The sequence below is a fragment of the Oncorhynchus gorbuscha genome, linkage group LG13, assembly GCF_021184085.1.
Source record: "Oncorhynchus gorbuscha isolate QuinsamMale2020 ecotype Even-year linkage group LG13, OgorEven_v1.0, whole genome shotgun sequence".
Classification (NCBI taxonomy): domain Eukaryota; kingdom Metazoa; phylum Chordata; class Actinopteri; order Salmoniformes; family Salmonidae; genus Oncorhynchus; species Oncorhynchus gorbuscha.
The window spans coordinates 87654905-87675700 of NC_060185.1; the positions used below are offsets into that span (position 1 = coordinate 87654905).

At 46.2% G+C, this 20796-nt stretch overlaps 3 protein-coding genes across 3 annotated transcripts in view; 2 read left to right on the forward strand and 1 right to left on the reverse strand.

Moving 5' to 3' along the window:
• Positions 1–3635, forward strand: part of clint1a (clathrin interactor 1a) — a 37899-nt gene extending 34264 nt beyond the window's left edge. The window contains exon 12 of the mRNA XM_046296012.1: positions 1185–3635. Within this exon, the coding sequence (XP_046151968.1) occupies positions 1185–1501 (317 nt within the window). The 3' untranslated portion in view covers positions 1502–3635. The remainder of the gene's footprint in view (positions 1–1184) is intronic.
• Positions 3636–5003: 1368 nt separating this feature from the next.
• On the reverse strand, positions 5004–7069 carry LOC123994174 (U7 snRNA-associated Sm-like protein LSm11). The gene is made up of 4 exons (XM_046296701.1): positions 6572–7069; positions 6197–6336; positions 5940–6023; positions 5004–5758 (listed from the first exon to the last, which is right to left on the reverse strand). The coding sequence occupies exons 1-4, from the start codon at positions 7059–7061 to the stop codon at positions 5330–5332; spliced, it is 1143 nt and encodes a 380-aa protein (XP_046152657.1). The 5' UTR covers positions 7062–7069; the 3' UTR covers positions 5004–5329.
• Positions 7070–9008: 1939 nt separating this feature from the next.
• The window catches only part of LOC123992387 (disintegrin and metalloproteinase domain-containing protein 19-like), a gene marked incomplete at its 3' end in the record, with an annotated part of 76714 nt that continues 64926 nt past the window's right edge, over positions 9009–20796 (forward strand). The window contains exons 1-2 of the mRNA XM_046293529.1: positions 9009–9189; positions 9348–9547. Coding sequence (XP_046149485.1) covers positions 9445–9547 — 103 coding nt within the window. The remainder of the gene's footprint in view (positions 9190–9347; positions 9548–20796) is intronic.

Consider the following 20796-nt stretch of genomic DNA (forward strand, 5'->3'; position numbering starts at 1 on the left):
TGTTGAACAAAATGTTGATTTGAGATGCATTCAGTTGTGGAGCATCCAAGATCCCCAGGGTCTGGAACTTTCTTCCTGTTATCAGGATGGTCACAAGACCATTCAGTTGTGGAGCATCCAAGATCCCCAGGGTCTGGAACTTTCTTCCTGTTATCAGGATGGTCACAAGACCATTCAGTTGTGGAGCATCCAAGATCCCCAGGGTCTGGAACTTTCTTCCTGTTATCAGGATGGTCACAAGACCATTCAGTTGTGGAGCATCCAAGATCCCCAGGGTCTGGAACTTTCTTCCTGTTATCAGGATGGTCACAAGACCATTCAGTTGTGGAGCATCCAAGATCCCCAGGGTCTGGAACTTTCTTCCTGTTATCAGGATGGGCACAAGACCATTCAGTTGTGGAGCATCCAAGATCCCCAGGGTCTGGAACTTTCTTCCTGTTATCAGGATGGGCACAAGACCATTCAGTTGTGGAGCATCCAAGATCCCCAGGGTCTGGAACTTTCTTCCTGTTATCAGGATGGTCACAAGACCATTCAGTTGTGGAGCATCCAAGATCCCCAGGGTCTGGAACTTTCTTCCTGTTATCAGGATGGTCACAAGACCATTCAGTTGTGGAGCATCCAAGATCCCCAGGGTCTGGAACTTTCTTCCTGTTATCAGGATGGTCACAAGACCATTCAGTTGTGGAGCATCCAAGATCCCCAGGGTCTGGAACTTTCTTCCTGTTATCAGGATGGTCACAAGACCATTCAGTTGTGGAGCATCCAAGATCCCCAGGGTCTGGAACTTTCTTCCTGTTATCAGGATGGTCACAAGACCATTCAGTTGTGGAGCATCCAAGATCCCCAGGGTCTGGAACTTTCTTCCTGTTATCAGGATGGTCACAAGACCATTCAGTTGTGGAGCATCCAAGATCCCCAGGGTCTGGAACTTTCTTCCTGTTATCAGGATGGGCACAAGACCATTCAAAAGGCTTTCGGTTCAGTCAGAATGGAAGAATAGTTTTTTAAAATTCATTTTTATTTAACCTTAAGAGTTCTATACTTGTGATTCCTTGTTCAGTATGGGATAGAAGGATGCTTGGTACAACTTGTGGAGTGTTTGAGGAGAGTGTGTGAACCTGTGTGTGTCTGTGAGGCCATGCGGTCTTCTGACTCCACTTCTTCCTGTTTCTGTTTTCTAGGAGGCCAGCCCCTCCCACCCGTCAACATGCTCTCCCAGGGATTCGCCAGCATGGGCCTCGCAACCGCCCCCATTAGACCGGCAACAACTCCCATGATGCACTCTGGTGCTGGGATGGGCATGGCCCACAGCCAGGGCATGATGGGAATGGGCATGAACATGGGTGCCATGCCCCAGGCTAACATGACCATGGGCATGCCTGGTGCTATGGGCATGGGGATCAGGATGCCAGCCATGTCTATGAGCTCTGGCCTGGTACAGCAGCAGCCCAAGCAAGGATTGGATGCATTCGCAGATTTCTGCAACTTCAGGAAGTGAGGGAAGAGAAGTGAAAGAGAGGTGGAGGGAGGGCTGTTTCTATTTTTCTCTCCATCCAATCGACCGTCTGTGAAGGATTGTAAAGAGCTGCAAACAAAGAGTACTTGAATGTTGTCAAATATCAAATACTGACTGCCACCCCTCCACTTCCTGTTTCTCTCTCTTAAGTGATGTATAAAGATATGAATGTATGTATGTTTTAATCAGTTGGAACTTGAAATCAAGTTCCAAGAGGGTGTCCAGTAATGGTTGTGCTGTTGGGGTTTGAATGGGAGATAAAGAGAGAACAACTGAGAGGTAGGGAGAAACCGTAACAGAATGAGACTCAGATTTTTTTACTTTGAAATGTAAACCAAACTAAAACCAATGATTTCAAAGTTAAACAACCCATACAATTATATGCACAAGGATGACTTTTAAACTTGTATGGCTTAACTTTGCAATAATGTTGTTTTGAATTGCATTTTTTTAAAATAATTCTGTTACCATGGAATTGCCCATATGAATCTTCCTTGAAGAGAATGTCAGTAGGGGTTTTGCTTTCCTTAACCATTTAAATGTCCAGAGTAGCAAACAGTTTCATTTCATAATCCCACCCCAATAAATCCCCATCTCTTTTAGAATGTTACCTCGACCTGTCCCTTCCCTACGACTGTAAATATTACTATAATGCAACGGACAAATAAGTTATTGAGTTCTTGACTATGATATGATGATGCCGTGAAGAAGTGTGTGTCGATTGGACGGAATCAGATGTCAATCAAGACGTTGCTATGGCAAGGTACATTGCGATGGAGTCAGTCTTTTAATACTTACTTTATATATCAGCGTTCCACACTCCCAATGTGGAATTTCTGTTCAATATTAGATTTAACAGATCAATCAATCGTTTTATTGATGGATGGATTTAATAAGTGAATGAATGAGAAATGATTTAAACTGTTAAATGAGGAAGCTGTGGTAATGATAACACAGATCTCCTTTGTGGCCTTTCTTATGGGTATATATTTTTTAAAGAGCTATAATCCTTTTTTCCTTGCATCCAAGTAAGATAATCAGTAGCTGTAGGAACAACCTCCTGGTGGGCTGTGTTCTTACGTACAGCACATGGTGCCTGTGAGACGGAGGCCTTTTTCCTTCATAACTTCGAGACAGACGAGACGATACAGTGGTTAAGACCGTTACTGTTAGGAGTCTACAGCACAGTATGTATGTGTGGTTCTTACTGCGCTCTCTGGGAGTGGGGGGAAGTTGCCCCTAGATGCTGATCCTGGTTCAGTTTTGCACCCCCCCCCCCCCACACACACAAATGGTTGGGATTGTGGGAGGGGAATCTGATCCTAGATCTGTACTTTGGGAAACGTCACCCCAGAGCGTACAGTATCTCCTGAAGGAGGTTTCTCAGACGGTCCAGATTAAGAGGATTTTTATTTTGGGGGGGTTCATCCCATATAGCACCCTATTCACTTTGTAGTGCACTACTTCCAACCAGGGCCCATAGGACTCGGCTCAAATATTGTGCACTATAATGTACATGGGTGCAATTTGGGATGCACACTCTGTACATGTTGAAGTCAGGACCATCTGTACCAGGCCAGTGAGTACCTCACATGTAGACTCCTCAGGCTCAGTCTTCTTCCATGAGTTGGGGTCAATTCCATTTCAATTCTGGAGGTACACTGAAATTCCAATTGTCTTCAATTAGATTTTTTTAAATTTGGTTTACTTTCTGAATTGATACACACACACACACCACACACACACACACACACACACACACACACACACACACACACACACACACACACACAGTAGTCTGTCTGAGAGGAGGCAATACCTGTTGGAAACGACCAAAATCTATCCACTCTTGTTTGTTTTTTCTAAGAGATTGTCTTTAGGGGGTTGTTTATTCTCTCGTTGTTTTGTTTAATTTTTTCTACTTATTACAATTTGTTCTGAGATCTTAGTTAATGTGGGATTGTTACTGGAAAGAAAACACTAGTTCATGCAAATGTGTAAAAAGAACAAGCGAAGCATCACCAACGAAAGAAGCCTTGAAGATGTCGTTTTTCTTTTTGTTTGATTTGATTGGCCCATCATGATCCTGTATCTGACATTAAAACAGTTGATTACAGTTTGGTAATGAAGTGTTTATTTCACTTAAGACCAACTTGGTTACTACTGCATTGGAGTAGAGCAATGGCCTTGGAACCTGCTGAGACACACACAGTGCAGCCCCCCCCCCCCCCACACACACACACACACACGCAGTGCAGCCCTACACACACACACGCAGTGCAGCCCTACACACACACACGCAGTGCAGCCCCACACACACACACACACAGTGCAGCCCTACACACACACACAGTGCAGACCTACACACACACACAGTGCAGACCTACACACACACACAGTGCAGACCTACACACATACACAGTGCAGCACTACACACATACACAGTGCAGCACTACACACACATACAAACACCCCCACCACGCACTCACAGTACAGCCTGCCCTACACACACACAGTGCAGCCCAACACACACAGTACAGCTATCTGGCCAGTGCATCGGTATGCAACCATGTGGAGGAATTAATAGATCAGATTGAGATAAGAAAGTAATTAAAGCCAGGTACTGCAGGATGTCTTGTCTCAGACACCATTTGAACAATTAACATATACTGCACAACACAGCTCCTAGATATTATGGAAAATGTGCTATACTGAAGGTTCAGGTTTATTGTCCTTGGGTGACCTAGTTTATAGACAAAGCAGCAGCTACACAAAACCATTGACCTGCAATCAAGCTGATGTGGCCATGAAAGAATAAAGCACAATCTGAAATGTCTAGACAAATAAGAGTTGCTGTTTAGTGCCATCTGAAGCTTCTCCATTATGAATAACACACACGAGGTCCTCTGAGACCATTTCTGTTCTGACAGAGAAAAGCAAGATAATGGGACTAACAGTAGGCTTTCCTCTTCAGTGGCAATATGCCTCCATGTGTTATCTGGAGTTGGCAGGCTGGGCATAGCATGGATGACATTTATGGGTTTCTGCAATGATGCAGTTGTGTTTGAGATTATAATCTGCATATTTACGACATTTATTAGGTTAGGCTACTTTTAGATCACATTTGAATCCTCACTATATCCGGATAAATCAAAGAGAAATTCCCATTTCTCTTTACAATTCCATCTTTATATGAACACTTTTTTACAATGATTTAAATATTTATGTTTATTTCCCAACGACTCAGTGAGATGTTTTAGAATGAGTCTATAATGCCCTCCGCACACCATGCCTGCATTCGAATGAGTATAGTGCCCTCTGGTGGTTATTTACAGTTGTGCACACCATGCCTGTATTCGAATGAGTATAGTGCCCTCTGGTGGTTATTTACAGTTGTGCACACCATGCCTGCATTTCAATACTGTTTCAAATTTCATATGACCCAGAGGCAAAGATCAGATGAGAAACGACAAGAGAAGACAGCTTGGTAGTTCATGTTTTATTTCTCGTTAATGTCTGTCTGCGTAAAGCAGAGAATATCAATATGATATGCAGTAGCAGTGAGACTTCCAGGTTGGTCTAAACCAGTGTAGATACTGTAGGTCTTGGTGGATGAGTCTTGGTAAAACTTCAACGCATTGGACCTTCAGGTCAAGTAACTTTCCTGGAGGGTTGCCACTAGCCCGGGTGGCAGTGTCGGTTTCTGCTCATGTTTGGCATGAAAGCTCCAAAAGGAGTTGGCAAGAGAGCAGGAACAGACTGGCGTCCAGGCTAGGTTGCCACCCCTGCTGGCTAGAACACACAATAGATTCAGAGTGGTTGTAGGTTGACTAGAAGCACGTTCTCTCCCCGTATGAAGAGCTGGTTGACGTGGCGCGTATGAACCCTCCCGTAGGGCTGGGACACTTCTTTCTTCTGGGACCCTCTTCTCTTCGGCCCCTCAGTCCCTGACTCCTGACCTTTAACATTTGACCCCTGGGTCTTACCTGTGGCCCCTAGGGCTCCGGGGTCATCGCCCACTGGGGGCTCAACTGTGGCCCTTGCAAGTCGGGGATCCACTGCCCTAGGGTCTCCTCTCCTTCTGGGGTCCCCTCTATTGGGGTCACCTCGTCTGCAGTCTCTGGTTTGGGTCTCAGGCGGGGGATGGAAGGGTTCAGCTTTCTTCTTGTCTATCTGCTTCTTCTTCTCCTCATATTCTCTCAGCGCCTCACTCTCCTGGAGCTTCAGCTTGTCAAAGAGCTAGGGAAGGAGAGGGATAGCTAATGAGTTTGTTTTCTGATTGCAGAGAATGATAATGGCTGTAGCTTTTTTAGTGAGTGGCACATGATCTGGAAATGTCATCATCTGCATCCAAGACAACATTCTCTAGAATGCACCACTAGACTAGAGGATCAGAGTCCTTCGGTGGCACCAGACCTACCCGTGTGACAGTGAGGGCCTTCTCATGGTAGAGAGCTTCACCCAGCAGAGGTTCCCTGTAGGTCTCATCTACATCTACCATCGCCTAACAGGGAGAGGGAGGAGAGGGAATAGAGGGTGAGGGGAGAGATTGAGAGAGAGGACAGCGATGTGGCAGGCTATTCGAGCACTGTCTTACATAAGACTATAGTCTAGTCTGCAAGCCACCTGTCGAAAGGCGGTGGAGGGCATGGGTAGGGGCCGGGTAAGAGCTCTCACCATGTTCCAGAACTTGTCGAAGGCCACTATGAAGCCAGAACACACTCCACGGAGCCCCTTGAAGGTTCTGATGTGAACTTTCACTCTGATCCTCTCCTGCACGCAGCGGTGCATCTCCCCCAGAGGACTTCCTGTATGGACTGTATAAACAGGAAGTAGACATTAAATAGAATTCACCTGGCTGTCAACCACAAGTTTGACTCATCAATAATGTCCCACATATCAATGAAGAGTTTTAATTTGCCCAAATATGTAACAATATGAGACAATGATCATAAGTAAGAATGAAAGAGGTCATGTGATCTGAAACCACACCACCAAAAACTAAAGGATTCAAAGCAGGCCTACAATAGGTAGAAATAATTCACGACATACGAGGCATCCTGGTCAGGACATTCTTGGCAGCCTTCTGTATTCTACAACGGCGGGCAGTGCCGCTGGTCCCCTCCTCTCCATCTTCTCCCACTATCGGGTTGTTCACCATCAACCTCTTCAGTTTCTCTATCCTCTCCGGATCTGCTACACCTTTCCTGGCTTTCCTCTGTTTTTTCTCCACGTTCTCAGGCTTGGCGCGGCCCCGTCCCCCCTTTAGAAAGCTCTCATACTCGGCTATGTTGTTGAAGCATTTCACGTTTGGGTATGGAAGAGGCACTGTAGTCGAGTATAGCGCCAGGAGTGGATCAAATTTATCGGAGGTGACGTCCAACTTTGCCGCGATATCATCTTCTTCTTCTGCTGTATGTTCGGTTGCATCTGAAGCACATGCACTTGTTGATTCTCTCTCTTTCTTTTCTGATTCTGGACATTTTTGTTGTTTATCTCCTCTTCTTTCCCTCTCCTCCATGTTCAAAACAAAAGCAGACATGCGCGACGCTAAGAATCATGGGAAAGGTGGTCTTCTTCCGCTTCATTGTTCTATTTTCACCAGGCGGGGGCGCTAAAGGACCATGCAGCAGATTTGAGGCAGCTGCAACAAAATTACATATTAGTCGTCTGTAAGCTTTGTTTTTTATTATTTTTTAAAAGGGAATTAGGCACAGAAACCGAACCAAAAGAAAATCAACAAAAACATTTTATATTCGGCTTGTTTTTGTTTCTTACTTTGTTGTATTGCGATCGTAGATGAGATTCTGTCCCGGAACAGAAATTCGAAGTATATGTTCGTGGAGGACCTATTTGATGGATGCACTGCCTACAATCACTGGCGAAATACAATCACTGGCGAAAATAACTTGTGTTCTGTCAACTTGTCAACTACATTCTCACAAAAACATTTATATTAATAACTTACAGCAGAGCGTCGACAATAGCACCACTTACATTGATCCACCTAAAGTAAAATAAGTTATACCATTGCTTTAAGGAATAATTAAAATCATGGATCGAAGAGGATGACAACCATTTGTAAATACACTATATACAAAAGTATGTGGACATCCCTTCACATTATTGGATTCGGCTATTGCAGCCAAACCAGTTGCTGACAGGTCTAGAAAATCACACCGCCATGCAATCTCCATAGACAAACATCTCCAGTAGAATGGCCTTGTTGAAGAGCTCAGTGACTTTCAACGTGGTACTTTCCAACACGTCAGTCGGTTCATCAAATTTCTGCCCTGCTTGAGCTGCCCCAGTCAACTGTAAGTGCTGTTATTGTGAACTGGAAACGTCTAGGAGAAACAACTGCTCAGCCGCGAATTGGTAGGCCACACATGCTCAGTCACATGCTCGAACCGCCATTGCGCGTAAACATCGTCTGTCCTCGGTTGCAACACTCACAATCAAGTTTAAACGGTCTCTGGAAGCAACGTCAACACAAGAACAGTTTGTCAGGAGCTTCATGAAATGGGTTTCCATGGCCGAGCAGCCTCACACAAGCCTAAGATCACCATGTGCAATGCCAAGCGTCGACTGCTGTGGTGTAAAGCTCACCGCCATTGGACTCTGGAGCAGTGGAAACGTGTTCTCTGGAGTGATGAATCACACTCACCATCTGGCAGTCAGATGGATGAAAGTTTTGTGGTGGAGGAGGAATAATGGTCTCTGGCTGTTTTTCATGGTTCGGATTCTGTGCTTCCAACTTTGTGGAAACAGTTTAGGGAAGGCCCTTTTCTGTTTCAGCATGACAATGCGTCCATGCAGAAATGATTTCTTGAGATCGGGGTAGAAGAACTTGACTGGCCTGCATAGAGCCCTGACCTCTACCCCATCGAACACCTTTGAGATGAATTGGAACGCAGAGAGTGAGCAAGGCCTAATCGCCCAACATCAGTGCCCGACCTCACTAATGCTCTCGTGGCTGAATGGAAGCAAGTCCCCGCAGCAATGTACCAACATCTAGTGGAAAACCTTCCCAGAAGAGTGGAGGTTGTTATAGCAGCAAAGGGGGGACTAACTCCATATTAATGCCCATGATTTTGGAATGAGATGTTCGACGATCAGGTGTTCCCATATTTAGCTAACTAGTCTGTCAGCCTGATCTCAGACTAAATGCGACATAGTTTGATATTACCTTCTAGTATGGCTACATAAGCTTCAAGGTTACTTAATAACGCAAAAATGAAAGGAGGTTGGTTTGTCAGGGTGGATGGATGGGCGTATAACGCGAATGTCTAGCAACCGGAAGATTCCGTCTTCGAATCTCATGACGGACAACTTCAGCAACTTTGCAACTACTTAGCATGTTAGCTAACCCTTTCCCTAACCTTAACCCTTATAGCTAACCTTAATTAACCTTTATCCTTGTTAGCCAGCTAGCTAACGTTAGCCACGACAAATTGGAATTTGTAACATATCGTATGTTTTGCTAACAAATGTAACCTTTTTCCAGATTTGTAACATATCATACGAATTGTAATTTGTAATATCACAGGAACTGGATGATGGACATCCACAGATGAATACTTACCATATGAAACATCATACTAAAAGGAGTGTTTTGGATTTACGTACAGAATCATAGGAAATGCTCTGAGACCAGGTTGAGCCTGTGGGTGAGTGTGTTTCTGGTCTTACCTGCCATATTTGCTTCACTAAAATATTGTCTATATGTCTAATATTAAGAAAGCAGAATTTGACATGAAGACCACAGCCAAACTTGTGCTGCTCGTTCTTCTCCCACAGATTTAATCTGCTCTGTCCTTTCACACAGAACCCTGAAGTTTGGTCCAGTGCCGTGTAGATTACCAGGAGGCATCAAGACGTGCATCCTCTGACCAGTAGCCAGGGTTTTCACCAGCAGCGACAGAATGGCCAAGAGCAAGTTTCAGTACCTCCGGAACTTCGAGACAGACGACACCTGTCTGAAAACTGTTACATCGTGGTGCGGTTGGATGGAAGGAACCTTCACAAGTAAGTAGCTGGGGGGTGTATCTGTAACTCCAGAGAGGAGCTGGGGGTGTATCTGTAGCTCCAGAGAGGAGCTGGGGGTGTATCTGTAGCTCCAGAGCGGAGCTGGGGGTGTATCTGTAACTCCAGAGAGGAGCTGGGGGTGTATCTGTAGCTCCAGAGAGGAGCTGGGGGTGTATCTGTAACTCCAGAGAGGAGCTGGGGGTGTATCTGTAACTCCAGAGAGGAGCTCCAGGAGGGCTGGGGGTGTATCTGTAACTCCAGAGAGGAGCTGGGGGTGTATCTGGAGAGGAGCTGTATCTGTAGCTCCAGAGAGGAGCTGGGGGTGTATCTGTAACTCCAGAGAGGAGCTGGGGGTGTATCTGTAACTCCAGAGATGAGCTGGGGGTGTATCTGTAACTCCAGAGAGGAGCTGGGGGGGTGTATCTGTAACTCCAGAGAGGAGCTGGGGGTGTATCTGTAACTACAGAGAGGAGATGGGGGTGTATCTGGCTCCAGAGAGGAGCTGGGGGTGTGTATCTGTAACTCCAGAGAGGAGCTGGGGGGTAACTCCAGAGAGGAGCTGGGGGTGTATCTGTAACTCCAGAGAGGAGCTGGGGGTGTATCTGTAACTCCAGAGAGCAGCTGGGGGTGTATCTGTAACTCCAGAGAGGAGCTGGGGGGTGTATCTGTAACTCCAGAGAGCAGCTGGGGGTGTATCTGTAACTCCAGAGAGGAGCTGAGGGGTGTATCTGTAGCTCCAGAGAGGAGCTACAGATACATGTATGTATGTATTTACATCCTCCACCCTCCTCTACCTTCCCCCACTCCTCCACCCTCCTCTACCGTCCCCCATTCCTCCACCCTCCTCTACCTTCCCCCACTCCTCCATCCTCCTCTACCTTCCTCCACCCTCCACCCTCCTACCTTCCTCCACCCCTCCTCTACCTTCCTCCACCCTCCTCTACCTTCCTCCACCCTCCTCTACCTTCCCCCATTCCTCCACCCTCCTCTACCTTCCTCTACCTTCCTACACCCTCCTCTACCTTCCTCCACCCTCCTCTACCTTCCCCCACCCTCATCTACCTTCCCCCACTCCTCCACTCTCCTCTACCTTCCCCCACCCTCATTTACATTTACATTTAAGTCATTTAGCAGACGCTCTTATCCAGAGCGACTTACAAATTGGTGCATTCACCTTATGACATCCAATGGAACAGTCACTTTACAATAGTGCATCTAAATCTTAAAGGGGGGGGGGGTGAGAAGGATTACTTATCCTATCCTAGGTATTCCTTAAAGAGGTGGGGTTTCAGGTGTCTCCGGAAGGTGGTGATTGACTCCGCTGTCCTGGCGTCATGAGGGAGTTTGTTCCACCATTGGGGGGCCAGAGCAGCGAACAGTTTAGACTGGGCTGAGCGGGAACTGTACTTCCTCAGTGGTAGGGAGGCGAGCAGGCCAGAGTTGGATGAACGCAGTGCCCTTGTTTGGGTGTAGGGCCTGATCAGAGCCTGGAGGTACTGAGGTGCCGTTCCCCTCACAGCTCCGTAGGCAAGCACCATGGTCTTGTAGCGGATGAGAGCTTCAACTGGAAGCCAGTGGAGAGAGCGGAGGAGCGGGGTGACGTGAGAGAACTTGGGAAGGTTGAACACCAGACGGGCTGCGGCGTTCTGGATGAGTTGTAGGCGTTTAATGGCACAGGCAGGGAGCCCAGCCAACAGCGAGTTGCAGTAATCCAGACGGGAGATGACAAGTGCCTGGATTAGGACCTGCGCCGCTTCCTGTGTGAGGCAGGGTCGTACTCTGCGGATGTTGTAGAGCATGAACCTACAGGAACGGGCCACCGCCTTGATGTTAGTTGAGAACGACAGGGTGTTGTCCAGGATCACGCCAAGGTTCTTAGCGCTCTGGGAGGAGGACACAATGGAGTTGTCAACCGTGATGGCGAGATCATGGAACGGGCAGTCCTTCCCCGGGAGGAAGAGCAGCTCCGTCTTGCCGAGGTTCAGCTTGAGGTGGTGATCCGTCATCCACACTGATATGTCTGCCAGACATGGAGAGATGCGATTCGCCACCTGGTCATCAGAAGGGGGAAAGGAGAAGATTAATTGTGTGTCGTCTGCATAGCAATGATAGGAGAGACCATGTGAGGTTATGACAGAGCCAAGTGACTTGGTGTATAGCGAGAATAGGAGAGGGCCTAGAACAGAGCCCTGGGGACACCAGTGGTGAGAGCGCGTGGTGAGGAGACAGATTCTCGCCACGCCACCTGGTAGGAGCGACCTGTCAGGTAGGACGCAATCCAAGCGTGGGCCGCGCCGGAGATGCCCAACTCGGAGAGGGTGGAGAGGAGGATCTGATGGTTCACAGTATCGAAGGCAGCCGATAGGTCTAGAAGGATGAGAGCAGAGGAGAGAGAGTTAGCTTTAGCGGTGCGGAGCGCCTCCGTGATACAGAGAAGAGCAGTCTCAGTTGAATGACTAATCTTGAAACCTGACTGATTTGGATCAAGAAGGTCATTCTGAGAGAGATAGCGGGAGAGCTGGCCAAGGACGGCACGTTCAAGAGTTTTGGAGAGAAAAGAAAGAAGGGATACTGGTCTGTAGTTGTTGACATCGGAGGGATCGAGTGTAGGTTTTTTCAGAAGGGGTGCAACTCTCGCTCTCTTGAAGACGGAAGGGACGTAGCCAGCGGTCAGGGATGAGTTGATGAGCGAGGTGAGGTAAGGGAGAAGGTCTCCGGAAATGGTCTGGAGAAGAGAGGAGGGGATAGGGTCAAGCGGGCAGGTTGTTGGGCGGCCGGCCGTCACAAGACGCGAGATTTCATCTGGAGAGAGAGGGGTGAAAGAGGTCAGAGCACAGGGTAGGGCAGTGTGAGCAGAATCAGCGGTGTCGTTTGACTTAGCAAAAGAGGATCGGATGTCGTCGACCTTCTTTTCAAAATGGTTGACGAAGTCATCTGCAGAGAGGGAGGAGGGGGGGAGGGGGAGGAGGATTCAGGAGGGAGGAGAAGGTGGCAAAGAGCTTCCTAGGGTTAGAGGCAGAAGCTTGGAATTTAGAGTGGTAGAAAGTGGCTTTAGAAGCAGAGACAGAAGAGGAAAATGTAGAGAGGAGGGAGCGAAAGGATGCCAGGTCCGCAGGGAGGCGAGTTTTCCTCCATTTCTGCTCGGCTGCCCGGAGCCCTGTTCTGTGAGCTCGCAATGAGTCGTCGAGCCACGGAGCGGGAGGGGAGGACCGAGCCGGCCTGGAGGATAGGGGGCATAGAGAGTCAAAGGATGCAGAAAGGGAGGAGAGGAGGGTTGAGGAGGCAGAATCAGGAGATAGGTTGGAGAAGGTTTGAGCAGAGGGAAGAGATGATAGGATGGAAGAGGAGAGAGTAGCGGGGGAGAGATAGCGAAAGGTTGGGACGGCGAGATACCATCCGAGTAGGGGCAGTGTGGGAAGGGTTGGATGAGAGCGAGAGGGAAAAGGATACAAGGTAGTGGTCGGAGACTTGGAGGGGAGTTGCAATGAGGTTAGTGGAAGAACAGCATCTAGTAAAGATGAGGTCGAGCGTATTGCCTGCCTTGTGAGTAGGGGGGGAAGGTGAGAGGGTGAGGTCAAAAGAGGAGAGGAGTGGAAAGAAGGAGGCAGAGAGGAATGAGTCAAAGGTAGACGTGGGGAGGTTAAAGTCGCCCAGAACTGTGAGAGGTGAGCCGTCCTCAGGAAAGGAGCTTATCAAGGCATCAAGCTCATTGATGAACTCTCCGAGGGAACCTGGAGGGCGATAAATGATAAGGATGTTAAGCTTGAAAGGGCTGGTAACTGTGACAGCATGGAATTCAAAGGAGGCGATAGACAGATGGGTAAGGGGAGAAAGAGAGAATGACCACTTGGGAGAGATGAGGATCCCGGTGCCACCACCCCGCTGACCAGAAGCTCTCGGGTGTGCGAGAACACGTGGGCGGACGAAGAGAGAGCAGTAGGAGTGGCAGTGTTATCTGTGGTGATCCATGTTTCCGTCAGTGCCAAGAAGTCGAGGGACTGGAGGGAGGCATAGGCTGAGATGAACTCTGCCTTGTTGGCCGCAGATCGGCAGTTCCAGAGGCTACCGGAGACCTGGAACTCCACGTGGGTCGTGCGCACTGGGACCACCAGATTAGGGTGACCGCGGCCACGCGGTGTGGAGCGTTTGTATGGTCTGTGCAGAGAGGAGAGAACAGGGATAGACAGACACATAGTTGACAGGCTACAAAAGAGGCTACGCTTATGCAAAGGAGATTGGAATGACAAGTGGACTACACGTCTCGAATGTTCAGAAAGTTAAGCTTACGTAGCAAGAATCTTATTGACTAAAATGATTAAAATGATACAGTACTGCTGAAGTAGGCTAGCTGGCAGTGGCTGCGTTGTTGACTTTGTAGGCTAGCTGGCAGTGGCTGCGTTGTTGACACTACACTAATCAGGTCGTTCCGTTGAGTGTAATAGTTTCTGCAGTGCTGCTATTCGGGGGCTAGCTGGCTAGCTAGCAGTGTTGTTTACGTTACGTTGCGTTAAAAGAACGACAATAGCTGGCTAGCTAACCTAGAAAGTCGCTCTAGACTACACAATTATCTTTGATACAAAGACGGCTATGTAGCTAGCTATGTAGCTAGCTACGATCAAACAAATCAAACCGTTGTACTGTAATGAAATGAAGTGAAAATGTGATACTACCTGTGGAGCGAAGCGGAATGCGACCGGGTTGTTAAGTTCTATTCGGAAGACGTTGGCTAGCTGTTGGCTAGCTAGCAGTGTCTCCTACGTTACCTCTACCTTCGTCTCTACCCTGCTCTACCTTCCCCCACCCTCCTCTACCTTCCCCCACTCCTCTACCTTCCCCCACCCCTCCACCCTCCTCTACCTTCCCCCACTCCTCTACCTTCCCCCACTCCTCTAATTTCCCCCACTCCTCCACCCTCCTCTACCTTTCCCTACTCCTCTACCTTCCCCCACTCCTCCACCTTCCTCTACCTTCCCCCACTCCTCCACCCTCCTCTACCTTCCCCTACTTCTCTACCTTCCCCCACTCCTCCACCCTCCTCTACCTTCCCCCACTCCTCCACCCTCCTCTACCTTCCCCTACTCCTCCACCCTCCTCTACCTTCCCCTACTCCTCTACCTTCCCCCACTCCTCCACCCTCTTCTACCTACCCCACTCATCCACCCTCCTCTACCTTCCCCCACCCTCCATTCCTCCACCCTCCTCTACCTTCCCCCACTCATCCACCCTCCTCTACCTTCCCCCACTCCTCCACCCTCCTCTACCTTCCCCTACTCCTCTACCTTCCCCCACTCCTCCACCCTCTTCTACCTACCCCACTCATCCACCCTCCTCTACCTTCCCCCACTCCTCCACCCTTCTCTACCTTCCCCTACTCCTCTACCTTCCCCCACTCCTCCACCCTCCTCTACCTTCCCCACTCCTCTACCTTCCCCCACTCCTCTAACTTCCCCCACTCCTCCACCCTCCTCTACCTTCCCCTACTCCTCTACCTTCCCCCACTCCTCTCCTTCCCTCCTCTACCTTCCCCACTCCTCCACCCTCCTCTACCTTCCCCCACTCCTCCACCCTCCTCTACCTTCCCCCACTCCTCTACCTTCCCCCACTCCTCCACCCTCCTCTACCTTCCCCTACTCCTCTACCTTCCCCCACTCCTCCACCCTCCTCTACCTTCCCCCACTCCTCCACCCTCCTCTACCTTCCCCCACTCCTCCAACCTCCTCTACCTTCCCCTACTCCTCTACCTTCCCCCACTCCTCCACCCTCCTCTACCTTCCCCCACTCCTCCACCCTCCTGTACCTTCCCCCTACTCCTCCACCTTCCCCCACACCTCCACCCTCCTCTACCTTCCCCCACTCCTCCACCCTCCTCTACCTTCCCCTACTCCTCTACCTTCCCCCACTCCTCCACCCTCCTCTACCTTCCCCCACTCCTCCACCCTCCTCTACCTTCCCCTACTCCTCTACCTTCCCCCACTCCTCCACCCTCCTCTACCTTCCCCCACTCCTCCACCCTCCTCTACCTTCCCCCACTCCTCCACGCTCCTCTACCTTCCCCTACTCCTCTATCTTCCCCCACTCCTCCACCCTCCTCTACCTTCCCCCAATCCTCTATCTTCCCCCACTCCTCCACCCTCCTCTACCTTCCCCTACTCCTCTACCTTCCCCCACACCTCCACCCTCCTCTACCTCCCCACTCCTCCACCCTCCTCTACCTTCCCCCACTCCTCCACCCTCGTCTACCTTCCCCTACTCCTCTACCTTCCCCCACTCCTCCACCCTCCTCTACCTTCCCCCACTCCTCCACCCTCCTCTACCTTCCCCCACTCCTCCACCCTCCTCTACCTTCCCCCACTCCTCCACCCTCCTCTACCTTCCCCCACCTCCCTCTACCTTCCCCCACTCCTCCACTCTCCTCTACCTTCCCCTACTAGACACTTCTAATGTTATCACACACTAGAAACGTCTAATATTATCACACACTAGTAACGTCTAATGTTATCACACACTAGAAACGTCTAATGTTATCACACAGTAGAAATGTCTAATGTTATCACACACTAGACACTTCTAATGTTATCACACACTAGACACTTGTAATATTATCACACACTAGACACGTCTAATGTTATCACACACTAGACACTTCTAATGTTATCACACAGTAGACACTTCTAATGTTATCACACACTAGACACTTCTAATGTTATCACACACTAGACACTTCTAATGTTATCACACACTAGAAACGTCTAATGTTATCACACACTAGACACTTGTAATGTTATCACACACTAGAAACGTCTAATGTTATCACACACTAGACACTTGTAATGTTATCACACAGTAGACACTTCTAATGTTATCACACACTAGAAACGTCTAATGTTATCACACACTAGACACTTCTAATGTTATCACACACTAGAAACGTCTAATGTTATCACACACTAGACACTTGTAATGTTATCACACACTAGACACTTGTAATGTTATCACACACTAGACACTTGTAATGTTATCACACACTAGAAACGTCTAATGTTATCACACAGTAGACACTTCTAATGTTATCACACACTAGAAACGTCTAATGTTATCACACACTAGACACTTCTAATGTTATCACACACTAGACACTTCTAATGTTATCACACACTAGAAGCGTCTAATATTATCACACACTAGACACTTCTAATGTTATCACACACTAGAAACGTCTAATGTTATCACACACTAGAAACGTCTAATATTATCACACACTAGACACTTCTAATGTTATCACACACTAGACACTTCTAATGTTATCACACACTAGAAACGTCTAATGTTATCACACACTAGAAACGTCTAATGTTATCACACAGTAGACACTTGTAATGTTATCTCACACTAGACACTTGTAATGTTATCACACACTAGACACTTGTAATGTTATCTCACACTAGACACTTGTAATGTTATCACACACTAGAAACGTCTAATGTTATCACACAGTAGACACTTCTAATGTTATCACACACTAGACACTTCTAATGTTATCACACACTAGAAACGTCTAATGTTATCACACACTAGACACTTCTAATGTTATCACACACTAGACACTTCTAATGTTATCACACACTAGACACTTGTAATGTTATCACACACTAGACACTTCTAATGTTATCACACACTAGACACTTCTAATGTTATCACACACTAGACACTTGTAATGTTATCACACACTAGACACTTGTAATGTTATCACACACTAGACACTTCTAATGTTATCACACACTAGAAACATCTAATGTTATCACACACTAGACACTTCTAATGTTATCACACACTAGACACTTCTAATGTTATCACACACTAGAACTTCTAATGTTATCACACACTAGACACTTCTAATGTTATCACACACTAGACACTTCTAATGTTATCACACACTAGACACTTCTAATGTTATCACACACTAGAAACGTCTAATGTTATCACACAGTAGACACTTCTAATGTTATCACACACTAGACACTTCTAATGTTATCACACACTAGACACTTCTAATGTTATCACACACTAGACACTTCTAATGTTATCACACACTAGAAACGTCTAATGTTATCACACACTAGACACTTCTAATGTTATCACACACTAGACACTTCTAATGTTATCACACACTAGACACTTCTAATGTTATCACACACTAGAAACGTCTAATGTTATCACACACTAGACACTTGTAATGTTATCACACACTAGAAACGTCTAATGTTATCACACACTAGACACTTGTAATGTTATCACACACTAGACACTTGTAATGTTATCACACACTAGACACTTCTAATGTTATCACACACTAGAAACGTCTAATGTTATCACACACTAGACACTTCTAATGTTATCACACACTAGACACTTGTAATGTTATCACACACTAGACACTTCTAATGTTATCACACACTAGAAACGTCTAATGTTATCACACACTAGACACTTCTAATGTTATCACACACTAGACACTTCTAATGTTATCACACACTAGAAACGTCTAATGTTATCACACACTAGACACTTCTAATGTTATCACACACTAGACACTTCTAATGTTATCACACACTAGACACTTCTAATGTTATCACACACTAGACACTTCTAATGTTATCACACACTAGACACTTCTAATGTTATCACACACTAGAAACGTCTAATGTTATCACACACTAGACACTTCTAATGTTATCACACACTAGAAACGTCTAATGTTATCACACAGTAGACACTTCTAATGTTATCACACACTAGAAACTTCTAATATTATCACACAGTAGACACTTCTAATGTTATCACACACTAGACACTTCTAATGTTATCACACACTAGACACTTCTAATGTTATCACACAGTAGACACTTCTAATGTTATCACACACTAGACACTTCTAATGTTATCACACACTAGAACTTCTAATGTTATCACACACTAGACACTTCTAATGTTATCACACACTAGACACTTCTAATGTTATCACACACTAGACACTTCTAATGTTATCACACACTAGACACTTCTAATATTATCACACACTAGACACTTCTAATGTTATCACACACTAGACACTTCTAATGTTATCACACACTAGACACTTCTAATGTTATCACACACTAGACACTTGTAATGTTATCACACACTAGACACTTCTAATATTATCACACACTAGACACTTCTAATGTTATCACACACTAGACACTTCTAATGTTATCACACACTAGACACTTCTAATGTTATCACACACTAGACACTTCTAATGTTATCACACAGTAGACACTTCTAATGTTATCACACACTAGACACTTCTAATATTATCACACACTAGACACGTCTAATGTTATCACACACTAGACACTTCTAATGTTATCACACACTAGACACGTCTAATGTTATCACACACTAGACACTTGTAATGTTATCACACAGTAGACACTTCTAATGTTATCACACACTAGACACTTCTAATATTATCACACACTAGACACTTCTAATGTTATCACACACTAGACACTTCTAATGTTATCACACACTAGACACGTCTAATGTTATTACACACTAGACACTTGTAATGTTATCACACACTAGACACTTCTAATGTTATCACACACTAGACACGTCTAATGTTATCACACACTAGACACTTGTAATGTTATCACACACTAGAAACGTCTAATATTATCACACTCTAGACACGTCTAATGTTATCACACACTAGAAACGTCTAATATTATCACACACTAGACACTTCTAATGTTATCACACACTAGACACTTGTAATGTTATCACACACTAGACACTTGTAATGTTATCACACACTAGACACTTCTAATGTTATCACACACTAGACACGTCTAATGTTATCACACACTAGACACTTCTAATGTTATCAGACATACTCAAACCACCTCCACCTGACTGTGACATGTTCAACACACCCTGGTTTACAGTGGCTGATAAATGTATACTAGTTGTGCCATGTTAATGCTTTTGGTGGGACAGAGCAAAAACAAGATGAAACCTAAGTTTCTCAGGTTCACTATCATCATACATAACGCTGTTACAGTTGGCCTACAGCATTCAGATTGCCCTCCACTACCATCCCTGCACAGACATGGTGCCAACCCCAGCATGGGCATTGCATGCTGTACTGTACACTACCTGTCTCTCTGCCAAGAAACCACCTGTGTGCTAACAATGACTCACCCAGGGTGCCCACGGCCATATGGGCCCAAGTCAAAAGCAGTGCAATATATAGGGAATAGGGTGCTTTTAGGACATAGGCTGAGCTGCGTGACAGAATTAATATTTTAGTATAAATGTTTTATAGTATTGCCATGACACGTTCTGTATTTCTGAACATTCACATTCGCCTATCATATGACACAGAATGTGTGACAAATAGAAGATCCTTTATTATTTTTGTATATGCTAACGCATAGGTGTTAGGGCTACTGTTAAACAATATCTAGTCTTCAACCGTTTTCAAAACCGATAGGCTCGCAGAAATCGTTGGAGCGTCTCAGTCGAGCGGCCGGGTGCAAACACGACCGGTTAGTTGTAGTGTAAATGGGAGTGTCTGAAAGTGAAAGGGAGAACTGAATGAAACAGAAAAGATGAGCTCTGGCTCTGTGGAAGCAACCCGAGCAGACGGAACAATAGACTATTATTGTCGTCAACACATTTAGCCGCCGCATAGGATATGTCGACAGGCAGCTATTATTTGTCCTTTGCATATGCATTTTTTTGTATCGATTTGTGTTAGTGATTACATTGTCCGGTTTAAATTCTAACGCTTTATTTTAGCATGAGTCCGGGAGAACGGTTAACCCGATTTCATCTGAGTTCTGTATATTCCCGTCTGAGTCTGTATTTGATTGTCGTTATATGCTGTGTTGGGTCTTTTGTATCCGATCAAAACGCTGCTGCCGGTAAGTCTGTTTATTCCTTACAATAATCAGTAAGTTAATGCATGGAAATGTCATTTTTCTGGATGGCTGATAAGTATTTAATGATCTGTGCATAATGTTAGTTCACTCAGCCTGGCCTCACTGGTGTTTCAAGTCTTATTTCGTCTTTCTTAGAATAGGCTATTGGGAATGTTCTTATTAATTCATAACATACGCACGTTTTCTAGTGCAGTCTATTATTTTGACAACTTCTCAAAGAATGTACTGACGTCAGTTTTATATATGGTCAAGTACAGAACG

What these genes read in the sequence shown, in the direction of transcription:
- LOC123994174 (XM_046296701.1), bottom strand. Translation starts at nt 7,061, where the DNA reads ATGTCTGCTTTTGTTTTGAACATGGAGGAGAGGGAAAGAAGAGGAGAT. An exon ending in TGTCCTGACCAGGATGCCTC is followed by an intron (nt 6,337 to 6,571) that starts GTATGTCGTGAA and finishes CTGTTTATACAG; the next exon opens with TCCATACAGGAAGTCCTCTG. An exon ending in TCGACAAGTTCTGGAACATG is followed by an intron (nt 6,024 to 6,196) that starts GTGAGAGCTCTT and finishes TCTCCCTGTTAG; the next exon opens with GCGATGGTAGATGTAGATGA.